This window comes from Lissotriton helveticus, chromosome 11, assembly GCF_964261635.1.
Source record: "Lissotriton helveticus chromosome 11, aLisHel1.1, whole genome shotgun sequence".
NCBI classification, from domain to species: Eukaryota; Metazoa; Chordata; class Amphibia; order Caudata; family Salamandridae; genus Lissotriton; species Lissotriton helveticus.
Genome location: NC_136072.1, coordinates 1,111,469,055 through 1,111,490,960, shown reverse-complemented (window position 1 = coordinate 1,111,490,960; position 21,906 = coordinate 1,111,469,055). Strand labels below are relative to the sequence as shown.

Here is a 21,906-nt window from a genome sequence, read left to right as displayed (position 1 = left end):
TGGGTGAGGTCGGCAGATGGAGGTTTCTCTTGGGTACATGGAAGGACATCTTCTCGTTGACCTATTGAAGTCCAGTGTTGTGGAGGCATTTGTAGGCATGGGTGAGTATCTTGAATGTGATTTTCTTCTCAGCAGGGAGTTAGTGGAGGTTGCACAGGTGCTGGGGGATGTGTTCATGTCCTGGGATTCTGAGGATGAGTCTGGCTCCAGTGGTCTGGATGGTGTGGAGTTTGTAGAGCAGGGATTTGTTGATTTAGGCATAGAGGGCGTTTCCCAAGTCCAGTCTGCTGGTTATGAGTGCGTGGGTGACGGTTTTCGTGATTCATGAGGGATCCACTTGAAGGTTCTCCGTAGGGTGTGAAGGGTGTCGAAGTCGAAGCAGCTGATGGTGACGGCGTTGACCTGTCTGATCATGGAGAGGGAGGAGGCGAGTACAATGCCGAGGTTCTGGGCACCGTGTGTGGGGGTTCGGAGGGCTGCCGAGGGTGGGGGGGCCCACCAGGTGTTGCCCTATGCAGAGGGGGAGGGGCCGAGGACAAGGACCTCTGTCTTCTCCCAGTTGAGTTTCATACAGCTGCTGCTGATCCAGGCTGCAACGTTCTTCATTCGTCCTGGAAGTTGCGTCTGGTGGTGACGGGGTCCTTGGTGAGGGAGAGGATGAGCTGGGTGTCATCAGCGTAGGATACTATGTTGAGTCCATGCTGTCTGATGATGGCCGTGAGGGGGTGGATTATAAACGTAAAATGATTTCTAAAATTGCATTGCTTGTGGTAAGCGATGGTTCTCCTATGCCAATTGCTATTCTAAGTTAGGGGAGTTTAAAGTGTCCTTGTTCAAAGGTGAATTATAAACGTAAAATAACTTCTAAAAGTGCATTGCTTGTGGTAAGCAATGGTTCTCCCGTGCCAATTGCTATTCTGAGTTAGAGGAGTTTTAAAGTGTCCTTCTTCAAACGTGAATTATAAACGTAAAATGATTTCTACAAGTTCATTGCTTGTGGTAAGCAATGGTTCTCCCGCACCAATTGTTATTCTAAGTTAGGGGAATTTCATATGTGGCCCCAGCAAGACTCTGGCCCTCCATAGCAAGGGGTTAGGAGAGCGACGCTTGCATGTCCTAGCTTGCATAGATTCTTCCTTCTCTGCTCCTCCCGCTTTTACGCTGCCCTCTGGCCACATGGTGACCTGAGGAGCAGACAGGCATGGTTGGCGGGTGGGAAGGTTCGGTCTTGGGTTTCGCCCGGTTCTGATTTGGTTTGTTTGTTTACTTAATTAGAAATAAGGTTAGCGGCCACCTCAAGTCGGTTAACATTTTGTGGGACTAGAGATTTAAGGAGGGAGTAAGGACTGATTCTTTTGTGTTCTGAAGAATCCGTTTTATTTGATCCTACATCTTTGGGTCAGGTGGAAACAACTTTGGGGATGTACAGTAGGGGCTAGCTTACGGAAGCCTTCTTCCACCAGGTATACAAATTAGCCCTACCATGATGCAGTGAAGTGGTTCCTGCAGGACCAATGCATCTGCAGCCCCGTTCCATGGTGCTGCGGTGCCCCATTGTGAAGATGTCGAGTGGTTGTACTTTGCGGTGCAGTGGGGGACTGGAGCAGGTTTTGGGCATTCACAGGGCTTCAGTTTGCAAAAAGTTTATTCCATTATCCAACTGAGGCAAATTGGCCAAGGCAGGTTTTTGGCCCAAAGGTTGTGAAATGTTCTAACCAGCATTAATGGTTTGGTTATATATTATTTCCAGCGTAACTGTTATTCCACAGCATAGACATTATAAAGTGACAATAACATCGCTTTTACGTAAATAGGCTATTGTTGAATAGTTAGCATAACGTGGTAACTCTACAGAGTAACAAATGTTTGTAAATAATTTACAGGTTTGCTGTAGGGCACAACATGTAGAATTGCTGTAAAGGAAGTTATTTTATCCCCCTACGGATCATAAAGTGTCAGGCAACAAGATGGCACTGCTCTACGCTCTATGTCAAAGAGCATAGGATGAGTGAGGGCAATGGCAACGCATGACTGTCTGGCTATGCTAGGTAAAAATGTTCGAACTTTAATTACAAAGTTGCTATAAGGTAAGCGGAAACACAGCAGGTCTTTGAGTCTGGTGGAGGGCAATCAAATCCAGGGAAAAAACAAGTGAACTAGGTATATTTGCTGGATTAAGCAACAAGAGTCATAGCAGGTGGGCAAGTAGTGTGAATGGACTAGGCACACTCAGCAGTGAAGAAAGGAAAAGGTAAAGCACAGTTTTATAATCCTGAAGGGTTACGGAACAATAATTTTAACCCAGCCAAAAGAAATCAAGGTACTTACTGGCAGATGCACAACAGACAACCATTCACTGGAACCAGATTTGACACTACTAATTGTTCTCCATAGTTTTATCAATATAACTGTCTGTGCAAATGTCTGGTCACTCAGCGGAAACTGTGCACTCCGTGAACCAGTGCGTGTTACAGGTCGCTACAGCAAAGCTAAATTTCAATCGCTTTATAAACTGACAGAGGCACAACAGACAAACATTCACTGGAACCAGATTTGACACTACTAAGTTGTTCTCAAGGCCGCCCCCCACTCACAACATTATAAACAACAAAAGGGCCTCACCTAGAATACACAGAGTCTTTAACAAAAATGGCAAGCCCAGGGATTTCAATTCTTTTTCCAATTTCCTTGAGTGTGATCAATTCAACTACTCTAATTTGTCACAGTGTATCGATGACTATTCAAACCATATAACAACAGATATTACCATTCTGGCTCCCCAACTTCTACAATTAGAAAAAATGTGAGGGAAGAGAGAGAGTACCTCACGGTAGAACCGCCAACTGGGTTGCTGACTAGCATTCGTCAGTTTACCAACTTCTCATCATTGGCAACTCTCTCTCTGTGCATGAAAGAAAAAAGGAGAAGGAAGGCAGCGTTTATTCTCCTTTACGAGAACCACAACAAAATAATAATAATATATGTGGTAGCACATGTGATAGTTAGGAAAAATAACTGTGCTTACTATTGTGTATACGTGCTCAGTAAACCCTTGTGAGAAATAATGAACATCATTCTCACCATTAAAAACTAGTAAGGCTTGATGGCCAACCAACCTTTATTCTGAGCTGCAAGCCCTCCAAATTAAAAAATGGTTCCCATCAAACCATATTTAATTTCATAATGCCAACATGTTTTGTTGCTACATCCTCTCGCAACTTCATCAGGGCAACTGGGGGTTCACCTTCACAATCTTTACTGCGTATTAGCTAAAACCTGTGATGGTAGATAACAACACACAACACATACAGCCAGTTAAAAAATCAATCTGCCTTCTACAATGACATGGTAGAGGTCAGAATTCTTGTGGCACACAGTTCACTTGCAACATTATTATAGATCATTACCTGCACGTTGCGGAATTACTGCATACCTACAACCCTCCTCAGTAGGACCAACGAGTCGATCGATCACGTATCCCATGGATGACCGTCCAATGTCTGGCCCTCTCTAATGGTATATAAACAAGATTTACATAGGTGGTCAATGGTAAACCATTATCCATGTCCCCTTTCTTCCAGATCATTCAATCTAATCTAATCTAATGCTCCCATTAGATGTGCTCTGGACACCATGCGGCTGCGCTGTGGTTCCTGAGGGCTGTGGAGGCAGCTTCTGACAGCAGCTGGGCCTGCAGAGAGGGATGTCACAACCAATGAATGAACTGGCTCTCCTGAGTTCTCTTTTCAATCGCTGGACTGTCCTGGCCCCCCTGCCGGCTGTAGGTACCATAGAGGAGGACATTGCTGCAACTTTTGACTGTCAGCCGGGGGCAGCCAGACCTGAGCCACTGATATTTAAACCCTGCCCCCTCCATACAGGGGCAGAGAGGCAATGTGGTAGTGGGCCATTAGTCCTTGAGAGCTCACCTCTAGCTATCACCACGCGCTGTGACTACAGCAACTGCACACTGACACTGGGAAGACTGTACCTGTCACAGGGCGACTGAAGGGAAGCCCGGCAGGCTTTGGTGGTAGTAGATCATTCAACATCATAACAAATAGAGGGAAAATGCAAATACACACAACCAAACTGCAACGAAGGAAATGACGGAGAGAACATTACTGACTCCCTGGCTCTAGTTCCACCCTAACTCTTATATCATGGGCAGAACGGATCCCAAACAGAGACAGCTCACCTTTGATCACACAAAACCCCTTGAGGGCAGAGGTGTGCACTCAGATATGGATGAACCCATGGACAGAGGTCTGCAGATAACCGGCACTGACAATATGTAAGCCATCTTGTCTGAACTAAAGGCAGGGTTCAGCACAACAGACGCCCAATTTGATACGCTAACGGGCCGCATAGACAAACTAGGTGAATGGCTGGACAATCAAGGAATATTGCTTGCAGGTGCTAAACAGAGGATATTGGATTTGGAGGGCGCATGGGCCCCTACCCAAAAACGTGTTGAAAAAATTGAAAGTGTGCTCAAATAGGTACCCATTAAAAATGAAGACCATGAAGCCAGGTCATGCCTAAATAATATCCGTATAGCAGGTATCGTGAAGATGACCAACACGGGCCACCCCTAGGCCTTCGTGGAACACTTACTAGTTGAACTCTTTGACAGATTTAGCTTCTCCACTGCCTTCGCTGTGGAAAGAGCACACGATCCCTTGGTCACAGGCCCCCAGAGGGCACCCCCCATGATACATCATAGCACGCCTTTTCAATTATAGGGATAGGGACACGGCCCTCCGACTAGCACGTGAAAAAGGCCCACTTAGATACCAAGGTGCCAGCATATCGTTAGTTCCGGGTTTCATCCCCATGGTGCAAGAAGCTAGATGGAAATTCATGGATGTCAAGAATACGCTACGCAAATGAGGACTCAAATATGCTCTGTTATACCATGCGCGCCTACGAGTTGAATGCCAAGGATGCATAAAAATTATGGACACGCCAACAGCAGTGGGAGCCTTCTGTAAGGAGATCAGGGCAAAATCCTCGCCAGCGCGGCATATGTCAACCGCTGGCCCTGAGAAAGATACTCCGAGATCCTTCTCTTCGGCGGTCCCAGCTGCAGGGGACCTTGATACACAGAGCATAGGAGACCCAGGCACCAGGCATTAAGGAGAGACACTACCACAGCATTGATGCACCTGTACTCTTTGCAAAACAATGGGGTTTTCACGGTATTACTCATGTTACAGCTCTTACTCCAGAACCAACTGTATACTGGTCCACAGAAGTATTCCGTATATTAGGCAGATACATTACGTAGACCCGAATGGGTGCTACACGCTACTCCAGGGTACCCTAGCAGACCATAGAATTCTATTCATAAATATTTATGCACCTAATACAGACATTCCCTATTTTTTTCCATGACTAACTGACTCGAGTGGATGGCCTAGAAGCGGATGACATGCTGTTGGGAGGGGACTTAAACATGCCACACTGTCTGAGGGTTGACTCAAACAGTGCCAATCCCACTATTAAAGCAAACCCAAAGAGATGATGGACGGAGGGCTGAAACTTTTCAGACAAACACCCTAGTCACAGATCTGGGTTGAGTCCCTCATCATTCTTTAGCTCACTTCACCACCTCAGTTCAAACACAGCTATATGCAACTCAGTCTTGACCCTCTGCCACATGGGAACAGTCTAGCCCGAACTGCTAAGCCAGGTCTTCCCTGAACTGGAAGCAAGCATCCTGGGACCAGTTTCTGGGTAACACCCTTCATCAGCCAGTCTAGCTTGAATCCAGTGGCAAAGTGAGCAAGGGACCCAGGTCTGGGCATACCCTGCCAGTTTAGGGTGAACCAAGCAAACTCCAGGGTACCATAGCAGAACATACAGCCTGATTCATGTACGGGCCGTTTTGCGTGTCCCTAATAGCGATTAATAGCGACTCGCTATTGAGGAAACGCAAAACGGCATTCATGTACTTTTCGGGGAAAAAATAGCGACTCGCACGCGGGCGCTAAAGCCGTTAGCGACCTACAAAAAACGCAGAAAAATCGCTATTTCCGGCTACCTGCGATCGGGATTGCGACTCGCAATCCCGATCGCACAGGATTGCGACTCGCAATCCCGATCGCACGGGATTGCGACTCGCAATTCTGTGCGATCGGGAATGCGAGTCGCATTCTCGCGGGATCTGGAAAACGGGAAGACGCATTCCGAGCACCGTGATGACATCACAACCAGGAAGCAGCCAAATCCCACCCCCAAACACCACAGTGACGCTATCATTCGAGTGTTCACGACGGAAAGCTGCCGCTAAACCTCCGTTAGCGACTCCCGAACCGGCCGAAATAGCGACCGCCATGTCCGACGAACCTCTCCCTGGCCCCAGCAACAGCGCTGGCCGCAAGCGCAAACTAAAGTTCTCCGAGCAGGAGCTGGAGAACCTTATAGAAGGGGTGGTGGCCAACCACGACCAGCTCTTTGGTGCCAACTCCAGGAGGGTCCCAGAGCAGGAGAAGCGGAGGATCTGGGTGGGGATTGCCTCCAGCGTCAACTCTGTGGGCGTTGCGGACAGGTCGTTGGAGGAGCTGAAAAAGCGCTGGTACGACCTCCGAGGGCGTGCCAAGGAGAGGGTGGCGGAGCGCCTTGGTGAGGCATCAGGCACTGGAGGTGGTGGACCGACTGTCCCACCCAACACCCCCCTGGAGGACCAGGTAGAGGACACCTTGGAGAGGGAGGCGTGTGTTGGCGTGACCCCTCTGGACTCCTCCCGCCCCACCCAAGACACCCAAGGTAAGTGGCATGCGACTGCGACCCTGTCCCCTATGACCGTCCCTGACCAAATAGGCTCACTCATTGGCCCTTAGTCATGCCTATGTTGTGCATCAGGAAATGCCCTGAAGCATTGTGGGAGACGTAGTATGTCCACAATGTAGTAGTACCACAATGCGGCCAGAAAGGTTCCAAAGTGCGCAAATCCACAGCCATCCAGGGAATGACACCCAGCATGCATGTAACATCTGCACGTCTGACAGTCACATGCACCTAATGAGTATCCACTTACCCTCACAGGTGCGGATGATAGCAGTGACAGCGAGAGGCTGCTGATTGATGAGGAGGCCCAGGAGGAGGAATCCCTACCCGATACCCAGCCACCAGCCCCTGCCGCTGCGCCAACACCAGCAGCCAGGCCCCCCACCGTACCTGCTGCTACATCTGCAGGCCCACCGGCTGCCAAGACCAGAGCCCCCACCTTACCTGCTGCTACATCTGCAGGCCCACCGGCTGCCAAGACCAGAGCCCCCACCTTACCTGCTGCTACATCTGCAGGCCCACCGGCTGCCAAGACCAGAGCCCCCACCTTACCTGCTGCTACATCTGCAGGCCCACCGGCTGCCAAGACCAGGGCCCCCACCGTACCTGCTGCTACATCTGCAGGCCCACCGGCTGCCAGAGCCAGTCACCCCACCAATGTGCCTCCAGTGCCTGTCGCACCTGCAACACCAGCTGCTACACCACCTGCAGCTCGTCCAACCAGATCTGGGCCAGCCACATCCGCAACACAGCGGCCGCACAGCAGGAGGGGCAATGGGCATCTCCATGCCTGCATGAGCGTGGAGCGCCGCATGCTCCGAATACACCAGCGCCAGTCGCAGCAGCAAGGAGCCATCCAGCTCCAGCTGCATAAGATTGGCCGCAATGTGGCGGGAGTCGGCGAGCGGATGGACCGCATGACGGCGGCCATGGACCGCATGACGGCGGCAATGGAGGACAATACTGCAGCGCTCGTGAAACACCGCAGTGTTGCAAGCAGGCGCCACCACCAACTGTTGAGCCGGCTGTCGACCTATAGTCGCTCAAATTATGTGGCAGCGAATGCCACCACCCAGCTGGCGCGGCGCTCTTTGACCCAGCAGCACCAACTGGTCCAGTGCTGCGAGGACATTACCCGGGTGCTGGAGCACTTGACCACCGCCGTTACCGCACTGCATACACCTGTGCTACCGGCCATTGTAGGGGGAGACGATGCGAGTGAGGGTGCCTCCAGTGTGAGCAGCCACTCTGCCACGCAGGTCCCCCCACCTAGGCGCAGCACCAGGGCTACGCCTGGTACAGCTGCCCAGGATGAGGAAGAGCCTCACAGGCGCCTGGGAATTACGCGCCGGAGGCGCCAATGACATTGTGTGAGGGACACAGGCGCAGGCTGACGCTAAGCCTGCCATGAACCTTCACATGCAGTATGCAGGAATACTGTATTTTGTAAATAGTTGTTACCATGACCCTTTTTTCTTGTGAATCAAACAAATACATTTATTTTGCTGCACACATTCGCCTTGTGTAATCATTACATTTTGCATGCAATTGTGATATGTGGGGTGGGGGAAGGGGGTGGGCTAGAAATTGTTAGCTGTGATGTGGTTGCGACGTCTGTGGCCTTCAGCTGGGTTCTCCCCGCGTGCATGGTGCGCATGTGCTGGTGGCCGGTCGTCCCCCTCAGATTCACTGCCTGAGATGTCAACTGGTATCCGGCGCTTGGTTGCAATGTTATGAAGCATTGCACAGACAGCCACAATGCGGCAGCACGCTGCAGGACTGTAATACATGGCCCCACCTGTCTTGTGCAGTATACGGAACCTGCTCTTGAGCAGGCCAAATGTCCTTTCAATACAGTTCCTTGTCCGGATGTGCGCAACATTGTAGCGCCGTTGCTGAGGTGTGGCAGGGTTGAGGTAAGGGGTCAGGAGGTATTCCCGTAGGGCGTAGCCACTGTCACCTGAATGAGAGGAGCAGATGTTGATTGCCTGTGCAGCGCAGTTACTTCATAGCAATGTGACATTGTCGACAAAGTGTACTTACCAAGTAGGTGTCCTTCCCCAAACTCTCCCCTGATCAGTCGTGTGTGGAGTCCGCTGTGCCTGAAGATAAAGGAGTCATGGGTACTCCCTGGGTACTGGGCCACAATATCAGTGATGATGGTCTTGGCATTGCAGACCATCTGTATGTTGAGGGAGTGGTAGGACTTCCTGTTGCGGTACATATACTCCGTGCCAGCTGGTGGGCAGATGGCGACGTGGGTACAGTCTATGCAGCCGAGGACATGGGGAAAATGGGCGACATTATAAAATTGTAGTTTTGTCAGGTCCAATTCCTGTTGGCTCGTGGGAAATGTGATGTGCCGGTGGAGCTGGCTGAGCATGGCGTCAACAAAAGTGTGGAGGCAGCGTGACATGGTGGGCTGGGATATCCCCCCAGCAGCGGCTACTATGCCCTGGAAACTGCCGGAGGCCAGGAGGTGCAGGCTGCACAATACCTGCACATGTGTGGGCACAGAATTGCTTCGCCTTGTTGGGTGCTGCATGATGGGGTCGAGTTCTTGTATCAGCCAGGTGATCATTTCCCCATTCAGCCTGTATTTTGCATAAATCTGTTCTCTGGTTTGGCCCAGCAAGGTGACCCGCTGCCGGTAAATCCTTGCCTGCCTCATGCGTCTCCTCCGTGCTGCTCGCTGTAGCCTTCGCCGCCTCACCACCATGTACATCCCAGGCATTGTGGAACGCCTAATGCTGCTGCTGAATGTCCTTATGTGTGATTGGTCAGGCCTGGACCTGTTGGTGATTGGCCAACAGTTTTTCAAATTTTACTTAATCATGGCTTTTATGGTTACCACCTGCTTTGAGTTGTCCTTAAATTGCGCCGCGCAAACGTGCGATTTAGCGCTTTTTCGCTAATGTATTTCTTTCATGAATGCCGATTGAGACAATATTGCGTTTCGCTATTCATTTCGCTGATTCCGTGGTTGGTCGCTATTTCCGTATCGCTAATGCTCGACTTCCCGGAGTCTGCGACTATTACAGCGTAATCGCTATTCCAATCGCTATTATTTTTTTGCGAATTCGCTATTTCATACTTGAATGCCGATTCCGTGTTTTGCACCCGCAATTGCGTTTTCGCAGCCATTGCGGGCGCTATTTCGCTTCATGAATCAGGCTGTTAGAGTTCTATTAATAAATATTTATGAACTTAATACAGACAATCCCGATTTTTTCCACGGCCTACTGACTCAAGTGGATGGCCTTGAAGCGGATCACATACTGTTGGGAGGGGACTGAAACATGCCACACTATCTGAGGGTTGACTCAAGCAGTGCCAAACCTACTAATGAACCTTGCGCCACAGAATAATCCTGCCACATAACAGATGCATACTCCTTAGTAGATATCTGGTGCGCACCACCAACATACACCTGGACATTAATTTTACTCATCCCCCACTCCATCTGAATTCTGAACCCGACTAGATTACTGGTTTCTACCCAGGAGTGCAGCCCTGTTGGTTACCAACATTGATTTACTCCCCCCATGCACTGTTGGATCAGAGCCCCGTTATCACATTAGAGATCCTATACAGATGCCCAGCTGCCTTCAGCTGGCGAGTTTAAGGGGATACCCTGCACGACCCTGTGTTTCGAGCCGAGCTAATAGCTGTTACTGAATATTTCACACTAAACACCGGCACAGTACCCATGCAAGCCACTCTCTGGGAAGACTTCAAGGTGCATATTTGAGGAGTGTGTATTTCGAAAACACCGGAGTTCTACGGGACACCCATAACCAGCTGGGGCGCATTGAGACCGAACTGCAGAAGTTGGACGAGAACACTGCAGATACAGGGGCGACCCAGCTGAACCAACGCTGGGATATTTTAGCTGAATTCAGAGATCTAGCCAACCCCGAGATCTTACATATGGGATACGAGGACGGTGAGAGACCTGGGCGTACGCTGGTGCACCTACTACGTCCAGCCGCTAACAGGACTACATAGCAGCACTGTTCTCTGATGACGGTATGGTCATAAGTGGAGGGAAAACATTCTACAGGAGTTCACACGGTACTACCAGACACTGTACATGGCTCGCACCACCGGGGACCCTTCCGAAATCACTCCATATCTTGCGGAGATTACGATGGTGTGGTTGTTGAAGGCTTGTCAGGAGTTTGTCACTGATCCCCCCCCTCTGGAAGAGGTCAATCAAGCAACCTCAGCACCGACAGCTCCAAGGTGCCAGGACTGGATGAGATGACAGGTGCCTTTTACAAAGCTTATAAGTTGCAGTTGGCTCCACAACTCTAAGTGGTTTGCAATGAAGAAATGGATAGGGGTGCCACCTTCGCTCCGAGAATCATCACTGACTGTAATATTAAAACCAGGTAAAGACCGCAGCCCCTGGGCATCATATCGTCCTCTTTCTTTATTAAACCTAGACAATAACATTTTAGCCAAAATCTTAGCCACCAGGCTCTCAATGAGGATGGAGCAGATTATCTCACCGGTGCAGTCCGGATTGTGCCCCACCAGTCGACCTCAATAAACCTCCGTACTATATTTAATGTATTAAGCAAGGTTTCACCCACTACACCTGCAGCAGTGACCTTATCAGATGCCGAAAAGGCATAAGACTCTCTAGAATAGCCTTTTCTCTATGTGGTACTACGTAAATTGGGAATTCCCCACCCGTTCCTAGCCCTGAATAAACTGGTATACACTGGCCCAGTGGCCCACCTACGAATAAATGAGGCACTCGCAGACACTTTCCTATCTTTCGAGGCACCCAACAAGGATGCCCTCTGTCCCCTCTTCTCTTTATAGCGGGAATGGACCCATTGATATGAATATTGCAGGACAATCACGCACATCTGGGTCTGCAGTTGATGTGCAGGACCCTATTACTCTCTCTATAAGCAGACGATATACTACTCTTTGCTCGGAATCCCCTAGACAACATCCCTCCATTGATACAAGAAATAGTACAATATGGTGCATTATCAGGACTCCGGGTTAACTGAAATAAATCACAACTCCTCCCATTGACAAACTTTGCCCGACCACTAACTCCTGACCTCCCCCTCCGATGGGCCACAGATGGCACAAAATACCTTGGTGTATACATACACAGGAACAGGGATCAGATCCTGCAGAGAGAATACAGCCCTGCCATAGCCTCCCTCATGACACAAGTAGAGCGGTGGATTAAGCTACCCCTCTCCATGGCGGGTGTATAGCTATAACTAAAATGGTGATACTTCCCAAAGTCCCCTATTTATTCACAACCATTCCCATTCCGCTCTCGCAGACATTCTTCCACATAATAAGCAGTAGACTACAAAGACTGATATGGGCCAGGTGCCATCCGCAAACCCGATGGAACACCCTCATGCTCCCACACGACTTGGGAAGATTTGGGGTGTCAGATTTCCAATTCAACTATCTTGCTGCCCAGTGCCTCGATACTTACTGGTGGTATCACCCGGGCACGCATCACGTACATTCACCCTGAACGCTCTCAACTAGAAGGATTATTACATTCACAGATGTTGTCTAAAAGCATACCACTAAAGACCCAGGATATTTAGGCTGTCTCTTTGACCTGCTGGGCCTACCACAGAATTTGACGACTGCTAGGGGGAGGCCATTTATACACTGGTAGTCTTTCCCTCCCTGACAATCCATGGTTTCCCCTTACTAAAGAAACATTGGTCAAGCGCACGCTAGACCGCTACTCGCTGCATACACTGGGGGTTTGTTCCCCAAAGGACTCATCCTACAAGTAACACACACCACATCCAACACATTATATTTCCTATTAAGCCTGAGTACAGAACATGCCCAGGCCCCCATTCCCCGTCTGAGTGCTGAACCACGGCACTCAGACCAATCACAACACGGCACTGCAGCGTTGTGGTTGGCTTGGTGAGTCAGGATCCTGGGTAATTCCTGGTTCTCTCCTGGTTCTCTCATCAGAGGAGAGAGGATGAGGCGAACGGACTAAGAGGCGGCGTGTGGCCAGGTGGCCGGCGAGAAGGTACGTTTTTTATTTAAATTTATGTTAATTTACAACCACCCCTTCTCCTCCTCCTGGCCTGCCATCCCCCAATAAATAGCGGCCCCCACTGCACACATTTGGTATCTCTCTATGGCAATGATGCCCTTGCGTACTTGGGGAACCCAAAGGAATTTGTCGCGGTGCTTACGCATGTGCTGAAAGATTTTATTGAGGTGTCAGGGCTGCGGGTAAACCCTTGCACATCCCAGCTGTTACCATTAGGTGAACTAACCGTCTTGGACCCTGCACTGCTGCCATAAGTGGGGCTGCTGTGGGGTGAAGAAGAGGTTGGGTATCTGGGAATTCGGATTACCCACGGGGAACAGGGATTCCTAGTTCTTAATATAGGCATGGAAGGCCGCCATGATTTGATACAGTTTTGGAAAGACTTCCTTCTCTCGCTCATGGGACGGGCTTCCCTGGTTAAGATGGTGGTGTCACTATGGTGTTTATATATACTGCATGGTACTTTATCTGAGCTCAATGAGAGATATTTCAAAGAGCTGGACAGTTTGATCATAGACCTCTTATGGGCCACTAAACAGAAAATGGTTGGCCTTGCCACATTGAAACAGACATGGGAATTGGGAGGGATTGAACTCCCAAACCTGGAACTCTATTATTTTACGGCCCATCTTCAACATGCTATTCATTGGTCAAGTAAGGGTGACATCTGGAAGCAGAGACTCCTCAGGGGTACCTATGGGGATACCAATCTCCCAGACCGGCTCATGAGTGGTAGACGGGTATCTGCCGCAATGCCGTCCCTAGTTCTGCAAGTGAGCTGGATATTGGAACGGACTGTAAAGAGGGTAATCCGTAACGCGCTCTTTGTGTGCGATATGCAGATATGGGCTTTGAAGCCATTTTCAGCCATAGCAGAGGTGATGTTGGTGCAGAAGTGGCGAAATGGAAGTTGAGTTATATCTAGGGGGACAGTTTATGCAGTGGATTCATTTATGCTTTGGACGGACAATATCTACAGTACACCACGATATCAACTCCAGTCCATGAGATTTGGCCATGTTTTCCTAAAGAGTCGCTGCCCTCGCAAACACTTGGTTTGAGTATCTGAGTCGGCGATATGGAGACGCTGAACTAGCATGCACCAGGCAGAATTTTAGGCGATTTTTGTTCGGTGGCGTTGTGATTTGAAATCTAACCCACTCCGCGTTTTTTTCCAGAATTGTTCCTTTGGGTGAACGTTATATATAACAAACTAGCTTACCCGTCGCGCGTTGCTGCGATCTCAGAAGAAAGGAAATTTAAGGAAACTTGTTATGATAACATTTAATTTACATTGTGTCATTTTTATTGAAACGTATTCATTTTAATATGGAAAACATTTTAAAGTGTTGTTTTAATTCTGTTTATTTATTCGAGTGCTTGTGGATACACGGTATTTTTTGTTTTTCCGTCTGGTGCGTACACGAATAAATCAGAAGGTTTTCCGACGCGTGAGCTGGCCACATACAGTTGTCCATGTGAGAAGCACGGACTCTCCAAATCTAGTCCACACACTTGCAGCGATTGTCCTTGTGCTTTGTTGATGGTCATTGCAAAAGCGAGTCGCACCGGAAACTGTAAACGTTCAGTATTGGAAAGATTATGAGGGCCCTGAGGGGTCGGGGGGGGCGATATTTAACAATTTTGTTTTTGCCAGAAACCTTCGTGGGATTGTACTCAACAACTTTTAACATTTTATTTTTATTTTTTATTTTAAAAATATATATTTTTTTTTGCCAGAAACCTTCGCGGGAATGTACTTAACAACTTCCCAAAGTTTCATGCCGATCGGATACTTTGGTTTTTATATATAGATAGAAGACATTGAAGGTCTTCCCTAGCCGCACCCAGCCACGTTTTATTTCTCAACCGGATCACTTTATAATCGAATGATAACGGCCTCATCATTACACACATAAGTAATAGTGTACAAACAAACCGATTGGAGCTGTCTTGCCTTTTGAGTGCCCTCTGATCCTTTCCCCCCGATCACGTCCATAAGTAGATATTTGCGCCAGGTTACTGTGGATGTTATGTCATAAGAAGTCCCAGTGAGTGTGAGACCCTAATAAGGTTTCCTTGTTTGCCCCTGTCCTTATGAGGCCCAAGAAACGAGGGATGAAATGCATCGACTCCACAGATTGGAGAAGCCCTCCACAAATTTACATTTTGTAAAAGTAATTAATAAATATAATAACGTCAACAAAAGAGCGTAGAGATTTCCCCTCATTTGGGTTATCTATGTTTGAGGGCTATCTTCGGTATATGGAATACTGCTGATAACAATGGTTTGGCATCCGTAGTATCAACGTAGGGTAAAAAGGGAAGTTGACTATATATACAGATAGATTTTTTGATTTTTTTGTTTTTCATGTGTATATGTTTTTGTATACTTTTGTATATATATATATATATATATATATATATATATATATGTATGTATTGTCTTTAAAAAACGTTATGCAATTATATATATAATCTATTTTTTAACTACTATTGGGTGTCATCTTCATAAATCTATAAAAGTTGGTGGATAATATTGAGAATCCATTGGAAGGATGCACAAGCCCTCACAAACACTGACCAGCATGTTAGAACAGTCTAGGGGCCATAGATTATTTGCGCACTCATACAGTGCACTCCGAGAGGGTCTGTCGAAAATAGAAGATGGATTAGCAGTGGGAGGGGATGTTGGGTGAGGTTTTCACTTCAAGAGACTGGGATAAAGTCCATACAGGGATGCACACTGTGAGTTCTAATGCACATTTTAAGCTGATGCAAAATAACTACAGTCTGTGCGTATCTCTGGCTCAAGGCACTACATGATATACATCCTACACAGTCTGATCGATGTCTGCGATACGGAGCCCCTGTTGTGGGGTTTGATAATGTGGTGTAGATTTGCCCCCCAATAGTACCCTCCTTAAAAAACATCTTGCGATATTTAATTAATATGATAGGATGGGAAATCCCATACGACCCTTGTGCAATACTACTTTGGCTGATCCCTGCTCCCAAAAAAGAAGCGTAGCCATAAGTTTCTAATGTTGGAGTGAGTACTCGCCAAAAGACGAATCACCATTAAATAGATGGGAGCACACCCTTCCAAGAATGCTGAATGGTTGAGTGATTTGTCCGAGTGGGTGGTAACAGAGGAAGTCAGATTTAAACAGATGAGACACGATGAATGTTTGGATCATGATTTGGCAGCATGGAGGCATATTCTGGTAGATCTTCAAGGTGAAGCACCACATAAAAATGGCACTGGCAGTGTACCATAGGAATAAAACACACTGGGAGTAGGGATGCCAGGTCAAGTAGTTGGGAGGCAATGCAGTGGGTCCCAGTGAGATATGTAGTTTACAAGCAAAAATAAGAACACTGAAGCTGCAGGTGTGGAACTCCACTATGAGGAGGGACAACTACACCACATGCCTATTGCCCTACTGGCTTGAAGTAGTATGAATACCTATTGTGTACTTCAATAAGCAGCTTAGGAGGTGGGGGGTGTTGGGATGTTGGGATGTTTCATATATGTATGTACCTTTTCAAATTGTTCCTGCGCCTGTATGTATGTCATGATCAATTTGTTAGTGATGTGAAAATCCATAGAACCTATATAAATAAAATCAGTCAGCCAGGGCAAAGCAGCAGGCTGGACTAGCCCACTGCTACCAGAAGGAGGTATAAGGTCCTGGTTGGCTTAACACTGGTAGTCAGGCCTCAGTCCAAATGCACCTCAGAACACAGGATACAGGCTACCTCTCTTTAAGAGACAGGAGAATCCTCAGGTTTCAGAAATGTTAACATTTAGAAGTTATGAATGAACACATTTCTTTGAAAGCACTTGCACTTTAGTCTTGGGCTTTTAGGCACCCAAGAAATAACAGTTTTCTTTTATCCATCACAGTTGCAGAAAAAAAGGCTGTGGGGAAAAATGGCATATCTTTTCAATTCAGTTTTGAAAGAAACACCACACTGAGGGCATTTACGTTCCAAAAATAATGCACATATGCACTTTGTACAAACAATGCTCTGTGTACTTAATAGAATGGATTATCACTTAACCAGATGCACACAAGGGCTGATACAAGTATAAAGACCTTAGTGGAGTCTATGTTTCAGGGTAAAGAAGATGTGAAATGTTTGTGGACTTGCATTTTGGCAGATGGGATTCTCCTTGAACTTTTGACTTCTCTTTCAGGAGTGGCTGGGGACATACTGTTTCCTAATTTTCCTGATGTACTCCCTGTTGATGACAGTCTTTGTCTGGGGGTGTTTGCCAGAAACCAAGGGAAGGACCATGCTTGAGATTATGGAAGCGTTTAACCATCTGAACTTCCAGAAGTGTAAAAAGAAGGAGGACCTGGAGAACAATGACTTTGCTATCCTTGCCACTAAACTCTGATCAGGAAAATTATCACTAGATAATGGGATACCAGCACCATCTATTATAGGATACACAAGGTTTAGCTGTGGTCCCCTCCAGCTGAAACTCAGGCATCCACATGCCATTCAGAATGAGCCAATGAAGAAGAAGCACGAAGCATAGGAGTCGAGCATCTTTTATTGAAAGGCACTGCTGTGAATTTTTATATATCTGTCACACAATGTACACGTTGAAGAAGATGTCATTTTTAATTCAATGCCACAACCTGTGCAGTAATTGACAAGAGCCCTGCTTGTCTTTCATAGCACAATCGAATATTCACCCCTCAAGGGCTTTAAACATGTTCTACACATACACTACATAATGCTGGAATATTCTAGTACATCTAAAAAACCCTACTTCTCCTTTCACAACTAAAATCACACAATTAGTTACATATGAACAATCTTTTTTTTATGCAGTCGTATAAGCATAAATGTTTTGTCAATGTTTTGTTGGCCATGCGCACATAAGAACCTTTTAAATTGTCACCAGCCCTTTCGCCACTCAAACTAGAATCCAGCCTGTCCCCACACTTCTCCCTGACTACAATTCCAAATCCTTACTTGTTCTGTCTTCACAGCATTAATACATAATTGCACAACTCTTATTGGCTTAGGGTACTTTGACCACTCCAAACAACCAACAGGAGCTCTCACCTTGACACATTCTCCAATGTTTACTTCCCCTACTGTTCACTTAAAGTTCCATTAAGAGCTAATTTGAATCTACGAAACATCTTCAAGCAAGCCCCATGTTTTGAAAATACTTGTTTTGGAATTCCAAACTCTAGGTGTATTATTATTATTATTATTATTATTATTATTTTGAAGCTTATAAAGCGCACGGCTACCCCCGACGGGGGTGTCCCGGCGCTACGAACAGCAGTCAACCAAAAGGGGTACAGCGAAGTCTAGACATTAGAAAATGACCAGGTTTTAAGTCTACTCCGGAATAGTGGCTCTGATGTCATGAACCTCAGGTCCGGAGGAAGATGATTCCAGAGTTTTACTGTAACCACAGCAAAAGCTCGACCTCCGTTCTAGAAAGACGTAAACGGGGGGCGTGTAGCAGGCGGAGATGATTATATCTGAGAACACGAACCGACTGAACAGGTTTCAGCCTGTGTCTCAGATAAGCAGGGCCCAGACCATTGAGTGCCCTAAATGCAATGACCAATGCTTTGAATTGAATACGATAGGACACAGGCAGCCAATGAAGTTTAGCCAGATATGGAGTAATGGAGTGGCGATACGGAATGTTACAGATCAGCCTGGCCGCGGCGTTCTGTACGATCTGCAATCGTTTAATCAGATAGGCCGGGGATCCCACATACAAACTATTTACATAATTCAAATGAGACGTGATTAACGCATGAACCACAGTTCTCCGTGAGTCTAACGGAAGAAAAGGGAATTTTTTTTTAATCATGCGCAGTTTACCAAAACATGCTGCTGAAACTTTATTAACTTGGGCATTACAAGACAAAGCATTATCAAATCGAAAGCCCAAATTTCGTGCAGATGAGACAGGAGCTGGAGCAGGGTCCAATTCAGCAGGCCACCATACTCTAGCCGGGAGAGGAGATTTTTGATTAAAAAATAGGACCTCAGTCTTATCCGCATTAAGTTTCAGATTGTTGGTAGTCATCCAGTAGGAGATGTTGACCAGGCACTGTCGAAAATTGGACAGATTGCCTTCAGAGTGATATCTAAATGAAAACACAAGCTGAGTGTCGTCAGCATAAGAGATCACTCTGACTCCCCAGGATTCAACCACATCCACCAGAGGTGCAAGGTAAACGTTAAAAAACAGGGGACTGAGTGCCGAACCCTGCGGAACGCCACATATCAAAGGTTTCTCTGCAGAAGCATAGGGCTGGAGGAAAACCTGCTGAGTTCTATCTCTTAGGAAGGATCTCACCCATGCCAAAGGCGTCCCCCCAAGCCAATATCTCGGAGACGATCTAACAGGATGTCGTGTGAGACAGTATCGAAAGCCGCGGATAGGTCGAGGAGGACCAGCATGGCCTCCTCGCCCGCATCCACGCACTCTCGAATAGCCTCCGACACCTCCAGAAGTGCAGACTCCGTGCTAAAGCCGGGCCTAAAGAAGTTGGTTTGATTCCAGATGTTCCGCAAGCTGCTCCTGCACCACTTTTTCCAAGATTTTCGCAGGCTTAGGGAGGAGTGAGATAGGTCGATAATTACCAAAGAGAGTTGGGTCAGCATCAGCCTTTTTCAGGATAGGAATCAACATGGCCTGTTTCCAAAGAGAAGGGAATAGGCCAGAGGCTAGTGAGAGATTCCAAATCTCGAGAAGTGGATTAAGCAGCAGGGGAGCCAGATTACTTAGTACTTGTGCAGGGGCAGGATCAAGAGGAGAACCTGATTTACATCGCAGTAACAAAGTCTGGGCATATTCCTCTATTAGGGGTTTAAAAGAAACAAAAGTGTCCTTATGAGTAGTTTTGGGAATGGATGGTAAGGAAATCCTAGTGTGATGAAATGTGTCCGTTATCTTGACAGTTTTATCATTAAAAATTTCTGAAAGACCATCACAAAGGGTCTGACTAGCAACAATCGGACAAGCCACGGCAGGGGGATTAGAGAATTCTTTAATGATATTAAATAGGGTCTTGGATGAATTCTCAGCAGCCTTGATTTTCTCTACAAAATAGTCCTTCATGATAGAACGTTTGAGTCTATGAAACTGCTTGAGGGCAGTTCTATAAGCAGTTTTAGCGACCGGATCATAAGACTGTCGCCAAATGCGTTCCAATTTCTTGCACCTACTTCTTTCCTCTCGCAGATCCGATGAGAACCACGGGGCCGAAGACTCAGATCTTAAAGAAGCAAGAGGTACCAGCGGGGCAATAAGATCAATCGCTGATGAAAGACCAGAATTAAATTTGGATACGTCGTTGTTGTATCTGTCCACGTCATACGTATTTTGGGAGGGAAATATAAAATGTATACGTTCTTAGAATGGCTCGTTCAATGTCCATTGAGTTGTCAGTCCTTTCCTTGTGATTAGTCATTTTAGTTCTCCAAATATTCCTTTAGCATCCATTATGACTCTGAGGTACTTATATTTTGCAATGTTTTCTAAGGGCTGATCCTTTCAGTGGCATTTGTATTGTTGCATTTTTTTTCCTTTATTATCAACCGTGTAACTATCTTTGTGTAATTTAACCCCATCATGTATGCTTCAGCATGCTGTGTTATTGTATTTATTATCCTCTGTAAGCCAATCTTGGTTTGGTTGACAAAAGCTAACACATCCGTGTAGAGTAGATTGGAGATACCCAATCTATTGAGGAGTCTAGATGAGTGTGAAATGACCCTGTCCAGAGCTTGTGAGAGGTCGGCCAATAAACAGAATAAACAACTAGGGTACCCAAACAGCCTTGTTTGAAGACCTGCGTTGTTGGGATTTGTCCCGCTATTCTGTCGTCGCTGGCTCTGATCCATGACTTTGAGTAGAGAAGCTCATTAGCTTCAAATAGCGTATCCGGTATGCTGAACGTGTATATTTTGGCCCATAGGACATGCATGTCTGCTGCATCGAAGGCTGCCTTATAATCCATGAAACAGAGATGTGAGTTTTGCATTATGTCCCTTATTTGGTCAATTAAAAAGGAGAGTAGCATGATGTTTACTGCCATTCCACTTCACCACCACCTCCAAGCAAACATCACCTACGAATCTGCTCCTGGAATATAAACGGGCTGGGCAATAAAACATTGGATAAAGATCTTTTGTTTTAATTTCAAGGCTTCGATCTCATCCTGCCAGAAGAAACATGGTTAGAAGAACCCTTCCATTTATCTGGTTTCAAAACCCATCATACTCCCTCAGTGAAAGACTCCAAATTTGGTCATCTAAAGGGTGGCCTAACAATCTATTCATCAATAAAAACAGTACCAGCGACTGAAGATGTTGACACCTTCACCAATGCAATTAAAGCACTCAGAGTGAGTATACGGGATGGTAATACTACACAACAAATTCTACTCTTAAACACCTACATACATGCTTGTGACAAAATTAAAGGTGTCCAAATGGTGGAGGCAGAAATTATTAGGCTCCTCTCCGAAAAAAGAACCAACTTAAAATCTACTGCTGACGGGTGACTTCAACATGCACTTAATGGGGCCACAGGTGAGGGACGAGCTACTCGAGGAACAACACACAGCCTGGAATATTCCGTGTCATGAACTGAGTACCAAGAAGCACCAATCAGTACTTGCTAGGAACTTTTTCAAGGATCTGGAACACCTAAGCTTTGTGGCACTAAGTGGGCGTTTCCCGGGAGATCAGCCCCCAGCGGCAACATTTCACAGCACAATCTCTAGCACGCTAATAGACTACAACTTTGTATCTTTATCACTCTTCAGTGGTATTATAGGCTTTCAGGTAGGGACACCAAGATCAAAGTGCCCACTTGTCACTGGAAATCTCAACAAGAATAACTAGATCACCACTAGACCAACCTGCTGAGGACCACGAGTCCATACATACGGACAATTTCAGGAGGAGTAAATTCAAAACCAACCAACTAGATGAACTACTGGCCTTAGCAAAGTCATTACGGGAACAAAGGGATGAGA

General features: G+C 46.8%; 1 protein-coding gene across 1 annotated transcript in view; it reads left to right on the top strand.

Annotated features, from left to right (window-relative positions):
* LOC144792664 (solute carrier family 2, facilitated glucose transporter member 11-like) overlaps window positions 1-17,902 on the top strand; it is a 517,386-nt gene extending 499,484 nt beyond the window's left edge. The window contains exon 12 of the mRNA XM_078667810.1: window positions 17,070-17,902. Coding sequence (XP_078523936.1) covers window positions 17,070-17,273 — 204 coding nt within the window. The 3' untranslated portion in view covers window positions 17,274-17,902. The remainder of the gene's footprint in view (window positions 1-17,069) is intronic.
* The last annotated feature ends 4,004 nt before the right edge of the window (window positions 17,903-21,906 follow it).